Raw genomic sequence first — 18,192 nt, forward strand, 5'->3', positions numbered from 1 at the left:
AGGCTCCTCCATCCATGCGATTTTCCAGGCAAGAATACTGGAGTGGGTTGCCATTTCCTTCTCCAGGGGATCTTCCCGACTCAGAGATTGAACCCGGGTCTCCCACATTGCAGGCAGATTCTTTACCATCTGAGCTACCAGGGAAGCCCAAATGCATATTACTAATGAAATAAGCCAATCTAAAAAGGGTACATGCTGTATAATTCTAACTGTATAACATGAAAAAGCCCAATATATGAAAACAGTAAGATATCTGTGGTTGCCAGGGCTTAGTGGGGAGGGAGGAATAAATGGGCAGAACATACAGCATTTTTAGAGCAGTGCTTAGTTTCTGTGTTACTATAAAGGTAGATGATATATAAAACATACACACCGAGAATGAACCCTAATGTAAACTGTGGACTTCAGGTTTGTCTTAGCTCAGACAACTGTAACAAAATACCACAGACTGGATGGCTTAAACAACATTTATTTCTCACAGTTCTAGAAGCTAGGAAGTCCAAGATCAAGGTACAGACAGACTTGGTACTTATTGAGGGCCCTCTTCCTGCCTTGCCATGGGCTGCCTTCTCATAGGGAAGGGACATAGAAGGAGAGCTCTGGTCTCTTCCACTAATCCATCACTGGTCCCCACCCTTATGACCTCATCTTAACCTAATTACCTCCCAAATACCCCACCTCCAAAAACCATCACACTGGGGATTAGGGTTTCAATATATGAATTTTGTGGGCATATAAACATTACATGGGTGATTTAGAAAATCTTCTTGCTATACCCACATGCTGGACCACACGGTAACTTAATCAAGCTGGAAATTCCAATAGAATCACAATATTAATACAATGGAAAAACAGACACTAAAAAATGGGAATTCTTAAAACTGTTTGTTTTCCTTTGAAGTGTTCTGAAATCAAAATTCTACTTTTTCAAACAGTATGTACTACCATGAAAATTATCCTACTTTAAATGAGTTTATATTATTTCTCACACATACATACATATAAATAATGTATTGGTGAAAACATCACTTTCTCGGTTGGCAGTATGAAGTTCTAAAGAATATTTTTAAGCTTCTATCAAGAGGCTAATAATTTTTAAAGGTGTTTTTACAAAGATACTACTTGGAAAAGATACTACTAATTTTGATATGCCATTTACTGTATCATTCTAAAAATGATAATACCTCAAAAGAATCCTTCCTGACAACTGGAAGAATATTCTGATACCCATAATAAAGATGGCCAGAAATTCTTTTTCCTTGAGAATCAGACTGGAAACCTACTTTGTGAACCACCTGGAAAAAGAAAAAAGTCAACCCTCTAGACCCATCTTTCAAACAGAGAACCCATAAGGGAGGGTTTAAAGTTATGAGGCTGATGTTGCCTTGGGCTCCTATACACAGCACAGGTCAACAACAAAAAAGCTGACAGTAAACCATAAGAGGTAAGAAATAAGGAATGAATACTGCTTGACTAGGGATTTTCAAAACTGGTTTTACCAGCTCCCAGAATTTCTACATCTCTTAGTAGCAGGGAAGCCCTGCTTTAAGGTAAGTTTTGGAAATTGAAGATCAGATTAGAATTCCCTGCCATGCCTACCATGGGGCTACCTCAGAACATAACTTTTTGAAGTAGTACAGCATAATCAGTAAATAAGAAGAGCACCAGTTTTGTGTGCCAAAGATAATATAGATTTTCATTCTCTTAAATTCTTAGTCAAGTGTGTGTGTTTTGAGGGGCTAATCTAATTTTTAATGTTTAGGTAAACCATTTATAAACAGAAGTGCTTTTCTAAGAGGCTAGAGAAGGTATTGAAATAATTCAGAAGCCATTTAAAAAGAGGTCATCCCACTCAGTGTCAGCTATCACTATCTAATAGATTTAGATAGTTTTTCCTTATAGGCTGCTGATACTAAAGTTCATAGTAATAAAATAATTACTTCTGAGACCTGTATTACCTGTGAGACTCACTTTCTAAATCTGTTATTCAGCCTAAAAATAGTAAGCAGAAATGAAAACTTATGCTGAAGTATTGTTTGCACAATTAATTCTAATGACTGGTTCACACTAACAAAACTAGGAAAATAGTAATTCTATATAGTTTGTATAATAAATAAAATGCAAACACAAAATATTTCAATACATAAATAGAAGTTTTACACATCCAAAATACAGTACATATATATATAAAATATATATCTAAAATTTAAGATCTACAAACTACTGTAATTTTCATTATAAATTACACATATACTTCAATATAGAAATACATTTACTCTAACATTTTAAATTGCAGAGCCAACTTGCATGGTAGTATGGTAGAGAGTAATTTTATGTATTAAGTTTTCAGTAATTCCTTGTTATTAGTAATTCAATGGACAGATATGACTGTCATATATGAAGAACTTCTTAATTATGGAAAAAGTACTATTTAAGGACTACAAAGATAAATATTCATGTTCCATTTCTTTATAGGGAGTTAATACTGAAAACAAATGGGAAGATAACATATTTTTAATATCCTGGGTCTTGAGCACCAACTCTAGAATGGTGTGGGCCAAAATGAGTTTCTAGAAAGATAAATTACTAGGTTATCATCCCATTTCATAATTTACTGAAGGTTACTGAAGAAGTACGCCCCCAAGACAAAATGTATTTTAAGGTGTATCAAAAGTTAATAACTATACTGCCTCTCATTATGTCAAACCCTGTATGATAAATCTCCACTGTAACACTTTCAAACACTGTCTTTATATATACAGAGAAAATGGGACAATCTAACAACTTAGAGGTAACAGAAAGACAATTGAAGACATTCATTTTCCTACCCAAATAAAGATGACCAAGAATACTTTACTAAATAAATGCTAAAAGGAGTTCAATATTTAATCCCATACCAGTGCCTGCCTATTTTCTTGTTTTGGCCAGCTACATTAGTTATTTAAGGAGAAGTTCTTTAAATAATGAATTATTTAATGGGAAACTTTAGGTGACTTTAAAGTGACTTGAGAAAAATCTGTTCTTTCTGAAAGCTGACATGAGGTGTTTTTATATATCTATTTGTCTTTATGTTGGAGAATCCCTAAGTCCTTGGGGGTAATATCTTATTCTTCTCAAATCTGTGTAATCTTTCCTGTAAAGAGGACACAGTGAATTAAAGTCTCTGACAATTGTACTTACTTTCAGAAAGTAGATTTTTTTCTGCAACTTACAATTAAATTAATTTACAAATATAAATATAAATTAATCTGCCATTAACATCTTCTTTCCATATATCTCATGCCATACAATCACTGTAACATAGAATTTCTGTTTCAGATTTTATCTTCTAAATAAAGCCTCCAATTTGGGGGGTAAATATACAGTCTGATTAAAATGTTTAAAGATATTAAACACACAGGATATATAACAACTTAATTGCTACTGATCCACTGATATTTATTTTCTGTTTCTTCTTTTTGGGCTCTTTGTTCTTCCCGGTGATTAGCTGCAGTCCAAAATGTTATTTTTTTGAGTACTTGTTGGAGAAGTTTAGGAGGTAATAAAGATATCTGACTTTCTAAAATTATAGCATTTTTACCAATGCAGTCAAGGCATGACCTGTAAGCCAAACATAACAGAATTATTACTTTTTGAACCTGAACTTATAAAATATTTATAGGCAAGTATTATAAAAATAAAATTATAAAAATCTCACAGGATTATGTACTCCCTATGAATTGTTTGGAATGTGACAAGATATATCTTCTTTCCAGAGCACCACATTACTTGTGTATTTTTATAGCCCTGTGCCTGTGTCTGACCAAAATCCAGTTACAACTTACCATGCATACTGTTCTTTAAGTAAAAAAGATTCCAGACTTAATTTCAAAGCAAGTTAGTCTGAAGCAGACTCCTTTTCACGTATTCTTCCAGCCCAATAACCATTTACTCTTCTCTGAGAACTGTCTTCTTCTCCATCACCCTGAGATGCAACACTTTGCATCCATTTCATTCCCCGTGACCCAACCCTCCCTGCAGCCTGCACCCACCTCCAGAAATGACTTCGCTGGCCTGACTAACAGCCAAGCTGAGTCCCAGCCTCAAAGGCAGGCACATCCAGTGTCCTATACTGGTTCATCTTCCCCATCACTGCTTATCTCCTCTTCCAAATCTTTGTGCTTTTTGGAACACCAGTTGTGTCCACAAACACTCCTGCTTCCTCTGACTTTCTGTCCTTGTTTTAAGTGAAATCTAAGAAAACTGTCTTCTGTGCAGCTTTCTTGAGAAAAGGGAACAAATTTTCCCTCATTTGCATTTTTACAGTCAGGAGCCAATACTATGCATTCTCCATGCTCCTGCCTCCTGCTTCCAGGCTGCAATCATTTCACCCTCGGGTGCTGCCATCTGTTAACCTCCTGCTCATTTCCCCCCATTGCTGAGGACTTTGGCCCTGGGCTCATCACAGTCTTGTCCCTAGACTGATTTTAACATCTGTGTGGAAAACCCTTTTTACTCTTATGACTTCACTCTGGACAGTTCACCTCTGAAATCTTAAACTTCTATCCTCCTCTTGGACCACAACCTTATATTCTTTTAACTCTTATACCCCTTTCCTCCTTTGACTCTTTCTGGATCGCCAAATAACACCTGACCAGTTGTAACTTTCTTCCCTACCCAGCCTGTCCATATTCACTTCACAGTTTATCCATATTCATTTTCCTGTCCATACGCACTTCATTCTTCATTCTCTTGCCAACAATCTCTTTCTCCGCTGTGCCTCTGCTACACCATCCTGGCTAAACTCAGCCAACCATCTCCTTTCTGCACTTACAACCTGGCTGCTTCATGCTGCTGGAGAAAACCACATTTCTGTGGGTGTGGCATATAGATTCTGTTCCATCTCAGCTGAGCCCTCCTGAGTGCTCAGCAGGACAATACTGTATGAATACATCCCTCACCAGCCTCTGCTCACAGTCTTCTCAGCAGCTGTGGCACATCTTCACCATTCTTAAATTCACAGCCTCACCTCTCCTCCTCCTCCTCAGACAACCTCGCTGTCAGCCAAAACCTCCTCAGTGCCCTGCCCCAACCAACAAAGTCACCTATTTTTATAGCTATATTTCCTTCTTTCTCCATTATTTTAAAAGTACTCTTCCTCTAGTCCAGGGATAATTCTATGACCTGTTTGCTAAAATCAGTCTCCTCAAGAGCCTGCTCCATTTTCCCTTCATTTATTGTGTTTCTAATAACTGACTCGCCGACAGCTTCTTCCATAAGCAAATACCCTCACTCCTCGCGGCCTCACGGTTATCCTGGCGACACCAGTATCCCTTTACGGTACCAACAATGTCTTAGTAGCGCCACACTCCATGCACTTGCCGACCCAGAGGTTCCGTGACCCCCTTACAATGGGCATATGCTCCGTCTGCAGTGACCTCCCCGCTCAGCTTCTGTGCTCTGCATCTCCTGCTTCATCTTTAACTCTGGTCACTCTCTTGTGCCTCCTTGTCCTGTGCCTCAAATGTTGCGAGTTCTTAATGCTCAGCTGTTGGCCCCCTGCTTACTCTCAAGACTCTTCCTGGGCAGAGCTGACCCACAGTCACACCACTAACTAAATAACAACTTAGGGGTTAAAAAAGAAATTCTATATACTGAATGAGACGCGCATATATGTGTCTAGTATTAGACACACTCTGATTTCAGAAAAGTTAATATATGAAAAAGTCGGGCCTAGAATCAAGAAAGTACACTATTTTTAACACTCCTACATGAACTAAATTCAATTTTAGAAACAAAAATGTGACTACACTGTATATTTTAATTTTTAGAAATTATACTGGCATACGGTTCATCATTACAAATTTGATTATACTCTTAGGCAGCTGTAAACGTAAATTCAAGTGATAAACTACTTGAAAAATATTATAACACCTCCCAAAAAGGAATAAGAAAGAAATTATCATATATAAATAACATATATATTTTAAAGTAATGAATTTTCTTACCTGAGTAATGAATAAGGCTGAGTTTGAAAGATCAATAAATCATTACAATGGCCCTAATCAACATAAAAAAGGAGTTATCAAGACTTTTAATAAAAATAACATTAATAACTGAATATTTTTATTTTATAAATGTAGAAGAAATTATGTAAAGCAGCAAATAAATCTCTAGTCACACACACACAAATATATATGTATACCTGCTAGCTATACAAACTTTGGGTGTATGGTTACCATTTTTTCAGTGACCCAACTTTTAACTAAGCACAGCCTGTATAACTACAAATGTTTTTTTCTTAGAACAGTGGTTTCAAAATGAGAATGGCAGTGGTCTTCAAGTTTTTTGTCTTTTAAGCAGAACTTTTTCTTCCAAATGACTTATTTTAAAATCTCTTTATTCTGTCTCCCTTTTCCAGGTGATAGATTCCCTGGGAATTCCTAAATTGAAAATCACAGACTCAGATGATTTTTTTGGATAATGACTCTCTCATCTAAAAGTTAATGGGGAGGAGTCAGCAAACATTTTTCTTATCCTTTTAAATAGGTCTTTAGAATTTCACAATTTATGATCATGATTTTAATCAGAATTCATATGTTAAAGTTTGTATCCTAAATAAATAGAGATTTCTAGTGCCAAGAAAACAAACCACAAAATTTGCTTTTTAAATAAAGGTAAAGTTGTGGTTTTAATTTTTTATTAAAGCACTGAGCTCTTAGCCAAAGAAAGTTCTAAAACATTCACTATACCTAACATTTGATTTGGAGGCCCCAGACCTTACAGTAAACTAAATTCCCAGGAGAAAAGCCACCTTATTTCAGGGCTTGCCACTCTGTAGGAGCAACTCTGGAGAAAACAATGCCTGAAGAGGTGAGAGGGCACTGGGGCTCTTGGGGGCGGTCTCTGGCTCAAGAGTAGCCCATCCCTGCCAGCTCAGTCAGCCATTCCCCAATGCCTGATGCAAACCAGAGCAAGCAATCCTGAGCTTCTGGTCCATCATGTACAGACTGTGCCCATCTCTCTGAATTTCCCAGGGTGCCAGGAGGGAAAGAAAAATATTTTCCAAAGTGAAAAGTGAAAGTCATGTCCGACTCTTTCCGACCCCATGAACTACACAGTCCATGGAATTCTCCATGCCAGAATACTTGGGTGGGTAGTCTTTCCCTTCTCCAGGGGATCTTCCCAACCCAGGGATCAAACCCAAGTCTCTCGCATTGCAGGCAGATTCTTTACCGGCTGAGCCACACAAGCTACAAAATCTACTCATTTATTCCTTTGACTTTAGTTTTTATCAGATTTTAAAATTAGAATGCTTTAACTAAACTCAATTGTAAGACAGGGGTGGATAAAGCAGTGGCAAAGGGAACATAAAATAGAAATAAAATATACTTTAAACATTTCAAAGTAGTTTCTTCATGAAGGGAAGAGCTAGCATTGATAAAGTTCCAGTTATTAAGTTAGGTAGCAAATTTCAAGAGTACTTATACTTAGTAGTTTACATTATATGTATTCTTTTCATGTTTACAAATATTTTACAGATATTTTAATTTGATAAAATTATAAATACACAGACTATGGGAAAGGTCAAAGAGAAAAGGAAGAGTCATCTTTTAAAAGCTCTTCTTAATAACTTGACTAATGTTAAGTTAATAGACCTATTTTGACTTATCAACTCCAAATATCCTGAAATGCTTCACATTCTGGAGATTAATCATACAACAGTGTAACATTCTGTGCCCTTCCATAGTTTTCAATGTGGGAATATCAATAATCTTTTTGAACAGCCATTTAGCATCAATAAAACAATTAGAGAAAATATTTAGATACGAAAATTTCTTACTGTATCCAAGGAAAGTAAATCATCTTTGCTCCCACCAAATACCATTATTTCATTTTCTTTTCCCAAACAGGCTGTGTGCCATAACCTGTGATTGAAAATTATAAACAGTGAAATACTATCAAGGAAGAAGCTGAACATCACATATACATCAATTTTAAACTGAACACTCTAAAATTGAATTTATTTCAAAAGAGGCATGATTGAACATAAGCCTGTGCCATATTCTCAAAGAGGTTAGATTTTAAAGATTCCTCTAGAATCATTAGAGACTTAGGTTCTAGGGTTCATTAAATCACATTATTTCAGTGAAAGAGATGATTCCCAATAACTTTCATATTATATCCTTCAACTTTTTTCTAACCTCTTTATCTCACAGATAGTATCACAAAATAAAACAATTTTAAAAAGAACTGACCAGCCTATTCCATAAACAGCTTTCTTATTGCTATCTATCATGGCGCTATTCTCATCATTCTCTTTACATTGTCACATTAATCATTTTGGGTACAGAACACCATAACACGTTCCTCATTTTTCTATCTCTAATCTCTTCCAGCTACACAGAGCTGATAAATAATATATTTCAAATATTTATTGTTTTTAAACATGGATATTTCCTGATCAGGAAGCATCTGTGCCATTGTTCTTAGCCTAAAATTTACGATCAACAGCTATTTCTTTTTCTGATAAATTGTCATTCCTTTCTTTTCTCAAATGAACCCTCCCTCCAACTTCAGCCAAGTCCATTCGTTTGTGTCCCCTAAGAGAAAAGCTTGTATCTCTTTCTAGGCTTTGGTTCACCCTGTTTCTTAGGCTTAGAATGAGAAGTCATTCTCTCAGGGCCTAAAAACAGGCTCAAAATCCCCAGAAGTATTCCAAAGACCACCCAAATTGGCTCTGTTACCCTCTCTGCTCAGCACCTTTCAACATTTATGGGCTTATTTTCCAATATCTTAACTCACATTTGAAGACAAACTGCTCTATCTACTACTTCAGTTGTTTGATGTAATTTGTTTTCTAACTCCCAACAAAAACTCTATAAAATAGTCTTTGAGGTAAAAAATGGCCCTAGTGGTGTGCTGGAACCATGGGTAAAGCCAGTTGTGCCTGTCAACTCTGTGTTCAATATGTTGGCCACAGGGGAAATCAGCAAATGCTACAAATTAGGACTTTTTTTGGTTTTGTCTTTCTTGGAGAGCAGTTGATAACTATTTACCAGCACACCACTGGAATTTGGGTAATCTAATTTTATGTTCTCCTTAAAAATGCTTAATAAGGTTTTCAGCATCCAGTAGGTGCTCAAAAACTTCTGACTAACAAAAGCAAACACAAAATATTAGCATAATTTACTCAATACACAAATTATTTCAGAAAGAGCTGCTGCTGCTGCTAAGTCACTTCAGTCGTGTCCGACTCTGTGTGACCCCATAAACGGAAGCCCACCAGGCTCCCCCGTCTCTGGGATTCTCCAGGCAAGAACACTGGAGTGGGTTGCCATTTCCTTCTCCAATGTGTAAAAGTGAAAAGTGAAAGTGAAGTCGCTCAGTCATGTCCGACCCTTAGCAACCCCACGGACTGCAGTCTACCAGGCTCCTCCATCCATGGGATTTTCCAGGCAATAGTACTGGAGTGGCTTGCCTTCTCTGTCAGAAAGAGCTAGAGCACCTAATTTTGTTTTGGAAATGGTCTGATAGCTCATATTCATGTATACTTTCACATGATTTACCAAAAGTAATGTTACATTTTTATAAAATTCAATGTTTCTGGGGGTCTAACTCTCAGAAAACAGTACACATAATTTCTCACTTTTAGAAAATAAATGAAACGTTTTACAAAGTCATTGCTTTGTTTCTGAGAGTAACTGATTGCTTTCCTTAATAAACCAAATTGCTGAAGCAACAGATGCCTCCCAAATTACGTATTACCACGTCTTTTATTACCACATAACTATTTTTAGTACATTAATTCTTTTTATTTAATTTCCACAAGTGGAAACAGTGGGATTGTGCACAATTTGTTAAAATAGTTTTCTCAAACAATCATGACACATTTAAGGACTAATGCACTTGGGGCCCAGAATAGAACTGAGTCATTAGAAATTTTGTCTGGGAAGTACTCTGCCCAATTCTCTAACTTGTATGTTAGAATAGAAATTGTATAGATCTTCAGCAACATGTAGATTATGTTGTAGGGTTGGGGACAGGGTTTGGAGGAGGGACTGAGCAAAGGAGAGAGTATAACAAATGCCCTCACAGGAAGGAACAGCTTAATTTTGAGAAGAGAAAGTCATGTGTAACCTTGGCAATACTCATGGGATCCAACAGTGCCTAAGGCTCTACGTATCAACACTTTATTGGATATCTTTTACAGAAACAAAAAAGGGACCTTGCTGATAGGCACCTCCATAGCTAATCTGATATGACTATATAGATGGCTATTCATCCAAGCATAGTTTATCTAAAGTGAGACCTAGTGAAGAGAGTGCTACACTGTAGGACAGTGGTTCTCAACCAGGGTCAATTTTGCCCCCAAGGGGACATCTGACAATATCTGGAGATATTTGATTGTTTTAATACCAAGTGTGTGTGGCAAGGGTCAGTGGGCGCAACACCACTGGCATCTATTACGTAAAGGCCAGATATGCTTCTAAATATCCTAAAATGCACAGGACACCCCTAACAACAAAGAATAATTTGGTCCAAAACGTTAGTAATACCGAAGTTGAGAAACCTTTCTGTAGAATTATAAGAGGAAGATCGGGCAGCTTACATTTCAACTTGGAAAAGTTTGCACAAAATACATTTTGATGTTACATACATTCTTACTTTCATAAAAACAATTAGTATCTATACACTTATATATGTTCTCCTTACAATAAACTGTATCCCACCTGTTCTCCTCCTCACCTTGTAACCTGAAGATAGATCTGCCTCTGTCTTATCTGCCTGAGGGAAACTCTGGCCTGGACTTCAGCATCAAGGAATACTGGAAAGCCTTTCCTGCCTTCATTTTGGTGACATCTAGCTTGCAACCTGATGTTTTTTCTATAGACTGATAGTTTATGTCCTCTCACAGCTGCTCTAAACTTATCACCTAAACATTCTAATAAAGCATATGATTTACATGACACATCAATTGAATTCAAAGAAATCTCTTTACATAGCTCAGTTCTAACTAGTATTTTATTGATAACAGTTGTATGGCTCTAATTACTCATTAAGGGCTGAAATATTAAACAGGAACAATTAAAAATTAAACATACTCTTACTACCACTTTGGTCTATAAGTAACGCATTCACCCAGACAACTGGAAGAGAACTAAGAGCTCATCTAGTCCAACTCCCTCATTTCATAGATTAAGAAACTGATGCTCAGCTTCTTCAAAGTGACTTTCCCAAGCCAAACTGTTAGCTGAGCAAGGACTAGAACACTGGGCTCCTGGATTTTAATATAAAACTCTTTAAACAATATATTTCAAAGGACCCAGAACTGCTAATACATTCCACTGAATTTTTATACATAAGAATATAATAATCACATATGAAGTTATGATAAGCTCTAAATGTATTGCACATATAAATGTATATATACACAATGCATACATATTTTTTCAGGCCGTATGTTACTTGTTATTTCTTAAATTTCTGATATACATAATATTAGGTTATACATTAGTATATCATTAATTAGCTTCACATTAATATAATCTATAGTAAAAAATTCTGAAATACATGACATAAAAAGGAATAAAACTACTTGAATCTCCTATGAATATATCTTCATTACATTCAATCTAATTAGAAAAAATAAGAATTACAATATGAATGTGATTTTCTTTGCAGTCTAATAATGGTATATTTTTCTACAATTTTTTACTCTATAATATACCACAAATAACATACATTTTCAAGAAATTTACATTAATGAGTACATCAATTAATAAACAAAATAATAATCTGTCATCTACTTGATAAACATGGAAGCAACTTCCTCATTAAATTGCTATAAACCACCTCAAAACGCAAATAACTACTAATAAAGCTAACCCCATTTTCATCTATTTATTTAAAATATTAGTATTATATGATACTTTCAATTTCTTAGCCTTTTCGTATTTATCAGGCAAGATTATGCAGTTAGCTAAAACAGTAATACTTTCAAACATACAAATATGGATAGAAACTGAATATATCCTTTCTACTATCTATTATTTGGGTAATATCAAGCTTATTTGAAAGATATCCTTCCAAATGGTTCCTGGTTTTAATGACAAACACTATAAATTTACTGCTATATTTTAGTACTTTAAAATTCTTTACTATTTCAATATTTGCCAACTTCTGGACTTACCTGGGTTTTGTTTTAGGTAAATGTGTAAGCTGTTTCCAACAATTTGTTATGACATTATGAATCCAACCATCACCTGCAATATTATGACAGTTCAGAAATTAAGATCAGGTCTTTGGGATAAAATTTTAATTTTTCCCCCCAAATTTATCATGCTACATTTATATGACTATCTTTTGTGTGTGTGCATATTTTCTCATAAAAATTCTCAAACATGGACAAAAGTCAAGTGAACATGACAATGACCTTTCACATAACCCAGATTCAACAACTATTAAGATTTTGTCACATGTGCTCCATTTATCTCTTTTTTGTTATTCTTGCTGCTGAATTATTCTAAAGCAAATCCTAGCTCTCTTATTACTTTCCCCATAGATAGTTCAGTGAGCATCACTAAAAAAAAAAAAAAAATGGACATTTTATAAATAGCCACAATGCTATTATCATTTAACCACAATGCTACAATCACAGCCAATAAAACTGCAAGTGGTTTTTTGGGATCATCTGATACCCACGTGACCGTATCTTAAGCAGAATCTCTAAGGGAGGAAACTGACTGGACTAGGAGTTAGAACGTTTAGTTCTCCATAGTTCAATGACAAAACCCAGCATATAGGGATCTGAAGCACTAGAGTTCATGAAGGTATATTAAATAAACTCTAATGTAATGGGTAAATGTTAATTTTTTCCTTTCAGTTTTATTATTGAGATATAAGTGATGCACAATACTGTATCTATTTAAGATGTATAGATGTTAGTTTTTAAATCAGATTCCAAATCTCTTTTAACTAAAAAACCCACAAATTAAGACAAGTATAAAAATCTACAAAAACTGGCTGTTCCTCCAACCAGCATCTGGAGTTTCTTGGCCAGCAGACTGCCAGGTACACAGCTGATGCTCAATAAAAATTTTTGTTGGAAAACAAGTAATTGTTTTTACAGCCTATATAAAATTATATAAATGGTCTTAATGGTATACAAAGTATCTTAAGGAAAATGTCTCTAGCTATAGAAAACTCTGCGTTAAATTACAAAACACTTAATATGTCAAACTAAGTGAATATTCTTGGTCATTTGTCTATCTTGATGCCACAATTTTTACTGCTGAAGAAAAACTGGGATACAGACTCACAGCCGTTGGAATCAGCAGTATCAGGAGTTAAAAATACTCTAGCTAAGCACTTTCTTTATACTTCTGGAACAAAAAGAGAAGCAACTGGCATTCCCATCTTGTCTTTTCAGAGCCTTCTGGAAAAGGCTCTTCTTCTAATCCCTATTCTAGACTACAGCGTAAGCCTCTGGGTCACAAATTAGGACACAAAATCACAGAATACTATAGTTGAAAGGGGCTTTAATTCCCCTAGGTTCAACTACTTCCTTTCATTACACCCAGGAAACAGGAGAACTTAGAGAGAGGTAAGGGTACAAAAGCAAAGGGGCCTTCTAATTCTTGATGTGACCCACACAGTTGGGGATAAAGGTAAACTATAAAATCAGAAAAAGAAAGATACCACAGTATCAAATACAATCAGGTAAAAAGAATAAGATATTAATTGTAGGCTAAACTTCAGCTTACTTAATGGAATATTGTCTGCACTTAATCCACCAAACAGGAAAAGCGTATCATCAGCTATTGGTGTTAAAGTATGCCATGACCGATGTTTAGGGTTTTCTCCATTAATAGGAATCCTGTGGTGAGGGAAAAAAAAAGTCTAGTCAAAAAAATTTTGACTGTGTTAGTCAAAATAAAAGGTTTTTGATCATCTCAGATCTCAAAAGAAAAACCTGCCCTTCCCAGTTTAAAAAAATTTGATTCTATTAATCCCACCTACAAGAATATTTTTAAAACATTCTTAAATTCATAGACAAATTTACGCAATTTCTTTCCTTGTAACGTCCATCCCTCTTGGCCACGGTACATAGACTGAAAATTTAAAAAGTTAATTCCTAGTTATTCACAATGCATACTGAGCATCATTCCTACAGAAACCAAGCTGGATCTTGTGGGGCTCCTAGGCACAAAAGCCTTTCTGTGTCCCCTCCTCTGAGTTCCAAAGGGCAGGTTCAAACAGTTGCTAATCAGGGAAAGGAGGGGGTGTAGAAACCAGGGAGGAGCAGTGAAGAAACAAAACTGCATTCTTGGGGCAGGGTCCTGGTTCCGCCTCAAGGGATATACATAATATCTTTGAACTCTGTAGCACTGAAACCCTCACCAAATGGAAGATGTTAACTACTCGATGAAACATTCATCACGGCAAAGAAGGTCACAGTTTGCCTGTCATTATCTGACGTCAGATGATCTCTGGACTGAAGGAACGTGGACCCTGCACAAACCCTGATCCTTATCAGCAGCCCGGTTCCTGGACTGTAAGACTCCTCACAAGCTCCCTTGGGTGGGGACACACAGTTTTGAGGGTATTAGCCCACTGTGGCCCCCTTTGCCTGGCAAAGCGATAGAGCTATTCTTTTTTACTTCACCCAAAACTCTGTCTTTGAGATTTAATTCGGTATCAGTATAGAGATTTAATTCGGTATCAGTATAGAGAGGCCAGATTCGGCTTCCCTGTTGGTAAATCAGTAAAAACCTCTTCAGGTTTTCAATGTAATTATTTTCATGTCTATCATTTTTGACTGTTGTTTCACGTTTAATTTTGTATTTTCAGCTAACTATGGGATTTTGTTGTTGTTGTGTACTTTGGTCTTTTTATTATGGAATTTCCTGAAAACACTAGCTACTCTAACTGCAAAATAAAAGCATGCAAGCCATTCAAGATCCAGGATAAACCTCTAAAGATTTCAAACAAATATTGTCATATTCTTAAAATAAAAACATAAGCACAAGGACTTCCTGGTGCATGGGACACAGGTTCAAACCTTGGTCAGGGAACTAAGATCCCATATGCCATGCATTGAGTCCAAAAAAAAAAAACCACACAAAAAGACCATAAGTGCAAAAGTTTAACTAATTTAGGCGGTGAGAATAACATGGGCCCGTGGTAGAAGATGTAATTTGTTTTTTCCAAAATGGAAATATTTTTACTGATTTTGTAACTATTAAAAAATATTTGGGTTACAAAATGTTCAGCCACAAAATTATTTTTTATAAAGGAGAGTTCTGTAATCCTGTTCTCCAGCAATAAGAAATCATAATTGGGTATATATCTTTCCTGACTTTTATGCACATTATGGCAAGCCACTCCAGTACTCTTGCCTAGAAAATCCCATGGATGGAGGAGCCTGGTAGGCTGCAGTCCGTGGGGTCGCTAAGGGTCGGACACGATTGGACTGAGCGACCTCACTTTCACTTTTCACTTTCCCACATTGGAGAAGGAAATGGCAACCCACTCCAGTGTTCTTGCCTGGAGAATCCCAGGGACGGGGGAGCCTGGTGGGCTTCCGTCTATGGGGTCACACAGAGTCGGACACGACTGAAGTGACTTAGCAGCAGCAGCAGCAAACATATTTATTAAAAATATACAAATAGGATCACATATTCTGTTCTGTAAATTTTTTTCATTCAATTAATATGTTGCAGAATATTTCCATGAAGCACAGTTTCCTTTGGTAATGGAAGCATGGCAGTTCACGGGGCAAATGTACCATGATTTAACAAGCCCCCACTTATGGACATGAGGGTTGATGTCATGTTTTTGCTTTTATAAATAAGGTTGCCATAAACATCTTTGTTGTGTATGCACACACTTATTCACATATGTGCACACATATAAACACTTGTCCAATTTTTGTCTTGGGAGGAGTTTTGGATCAAAGTAGAAATTCTGTATTTTAAACACATTGCCAGACCACCTTCCAGAAAACTGTACCAATTTAAACGCCCACTAATTGCGTTGTTACAACCTAGGGTACACTGGCCATTTGTAATTATTCTTCCTAGTAAGTGAAAATTATAATTTTTATTTCAATTTTTTTAACAATTTATGAAGTTGAACATAAAAAAATAATTTATAAATATTTGTATTTCTTCTATGAGTTGCTCATTCATGTTCCTTGTTCACTTTTACTGTTTTGTCTTTTTCGTACTGATTTTCTGAGTTCTTGTGAATCATAGCCCTTTCTATTAGAATTACTGTAAATATTACTTCTAGTTTGCTTTTTGCTTGCATTTTCCAACTTGCCTCTTAACTTTTTATGGTATATATTTCTACACAGAAATATTTAATTTCTACACAGAAATATTTAATTCTTAAGTGGTCTTATCAGTCTTTTATGAATTTTGGGTTTATATCATCTTTAGAAAAACTTTTTCCATGCCAAGATTTTAAAGATAAATTGTTATATTTCCTTCTAGTACTTTTTTGGTTACATTTTTAAATAGTATTTGTACTTTGGCATAATGTATGGCTCTTATTCTATCTCATTACGTGAACAGCTGAATTGATAGCTAAATATACTATTCTATTTCTAAATATATATTAGGAGCAATAAAATCTGATTTTGACTTGCTTGATTATCTGTTTGTTTTCTGATTCCATTAAAACTTCATTATTTCTTAAAGACCCTTAAGAATTTGTAATATAAAACCAGTAATTTCAAAAAAACCCAGTACTTTCACATAATCAATTTTTAACTGTTAGTGTTCTCATGTTTTAGGTAGCCTGATTAAAGAACAAACTCTATATTTATATCTATATAATCCTTGCTTAGGCAAACAATCTGAAGGGTAAGAAAACATCTGTTCAGTTTTACAGACCCAAATTTGGATTACAGTGTGTATGTGCACACACACACAAACACAGAAATACCTATAGGTTAAAACAATACTTAGAATTTCGAACTTACCTTCCAGACCAGGTCCACGTATCTAAGTTTAGATAGTGCAAATCATTCATCCTAGTTTGCTAAAATAAAAATGTATGAAATTGGTCAGCCAGTGTTTTACATATTTCATGGACTTAAATTTTGCTTTAAAATAAAGTCATATTAAAAATAGATCAACTCTATTTTACTTACTATCAGAAGTTTACATATTGGGAAACAATGCTAAGCATTAATAAAATTAGCATAGAGCTACCAAATTAATGTGTCAAGGGAGAAAGGAAAAAATGAGTATAAACTAACAAGATTTAGATAATAAGAAGTAAATTTTTTTCTGATAAATCACTGAAGTGAAGGATTCTCCCCATTAAAATATGATTTATAATCATCTGTGATTACTCAGATATGGTCTGTTCAGGTAATAGGAGATTTTTTAAAGTTATTATTGAATGGCATTTTAATCTCCAGATTATCTGAATGTTCAGCTATTCCACAAAATCAAAGGATAAATTTTTATAGGAAACATCAAACAAAAAAAGACCATTTCCATAAAAAACACTAACCAAAACACGTCCGCCAAAGATATAGCCCTTATTTCCAAGAACTGCACACGTATGCGCGGCTCGTGGCTGTGGTGGAATGCCACCCTGCAAGCAGAGATCAGAAAACAGAGCACAAAGGTTTAAAACATCTGTAAGTTACATTCCTATGCTCAGTATGCAAAATACTTGCTGCTAAGTTACAATTATGTATGTAACTTAATTAAAAACCCTAATGCAAAAGTCTGTTCAAGGTAGTAAGCAATTATAGACAAATACTACTCTTAAGGAATTAATTCACTCAGATCTTTATTTTTTTTAATGTTTTCCTTAAATACCTGACACTATTTGGCAGCATGAGATTTCACATTAATTTTAGCTCAAAATGTAAAGATTTAAAAATTAAACTTAAAGACATTCTCTGTTTCTCTGACACACCTGACCCCTCTTTCCTCTCTTCTCTCTCTCACACACACATACAGAGTTAATAACATGAATGAGCAGTACACAGAGTGGCAATCTCAGAGACTCAAATAAAAACATTATATCTGTCCCTGAAGACTCGTGGTGCTTCAAATTCCACAATAAGAACTTTACTCTTGGCTTAAGCCAGTGTTTTATCTCTTACTAAAACTCTTGACATTAACTGATAATACACCTTTATCCTTTACTCTGAATAAATACAGCAGATCTTTTCTTCAGAGAAGT

The 18,192-nt window shown here is 35.5% G+C and overlaps 1 protein-coding gene across 2 annotated transcripts in view; it reads right to left on the reverse strand.

Annotated features, from left to right (window-relative positions):
- Window positions 1-136: 136 nt before the first annotated feature.
- The window catches only part of KLHDC1 (kelch domain containing 1), a 38,212-nt gene continuing 20,156 nt past the window's right edge, over window positions 137-18,192 (reverse strand). The window contains exons 8-14 of one of the 2 annotated variants that reach the window (XM_088839739.1): window positions 17,509-17,592; window positions 16,970-17,028; window positions 13,746-13,858; window positions 12,173-12,245; window positions 7,823-7,907; window positions 5,988-6,040; window positions 137-3,600 (exon numbers count right to left, since the gene is read on the reverse strand). In XM_088839739.1, the coding sequence (XP_088695865.1) occupies window positions 3,414-3,600; window positions 5,988-6,040; window positions 7,823-7,907; window positions 12,173-12,245; window positions 13,746-13,858; window positions 16,970-17,028; window positions 17,509-17,592 (654 nt within the window). In that variant the 3' untranslated portion in view covers window positions 137-3,413. The remainder of the gene's footprint in view (window positions 3,601-5,987; window positions 6,041-7,822; window positions 7,908-12,172; window positions 12,246-13,745; window positions 13,859-16,969; window positions 17,029-17,508; window positions 17,593-18,192) is intronic. The other variant, XM_055437018.2, reaches the window with a different exon arrangement.

Source organism: Moschus berezovskii, chromosome 9 (assembly GCF_049115385.1).
Source record: "Moschus berezovskii isolate FMDL1 chromosome 9, NW_MosBer_1.0, whole genome shotgun sequence".
Lineage (NCBI taxonomy): Eukaryota > Metazoa > Chordata > Mammalia > Artiodactyla > Moschidae > Moschus > Moschus berezovskii.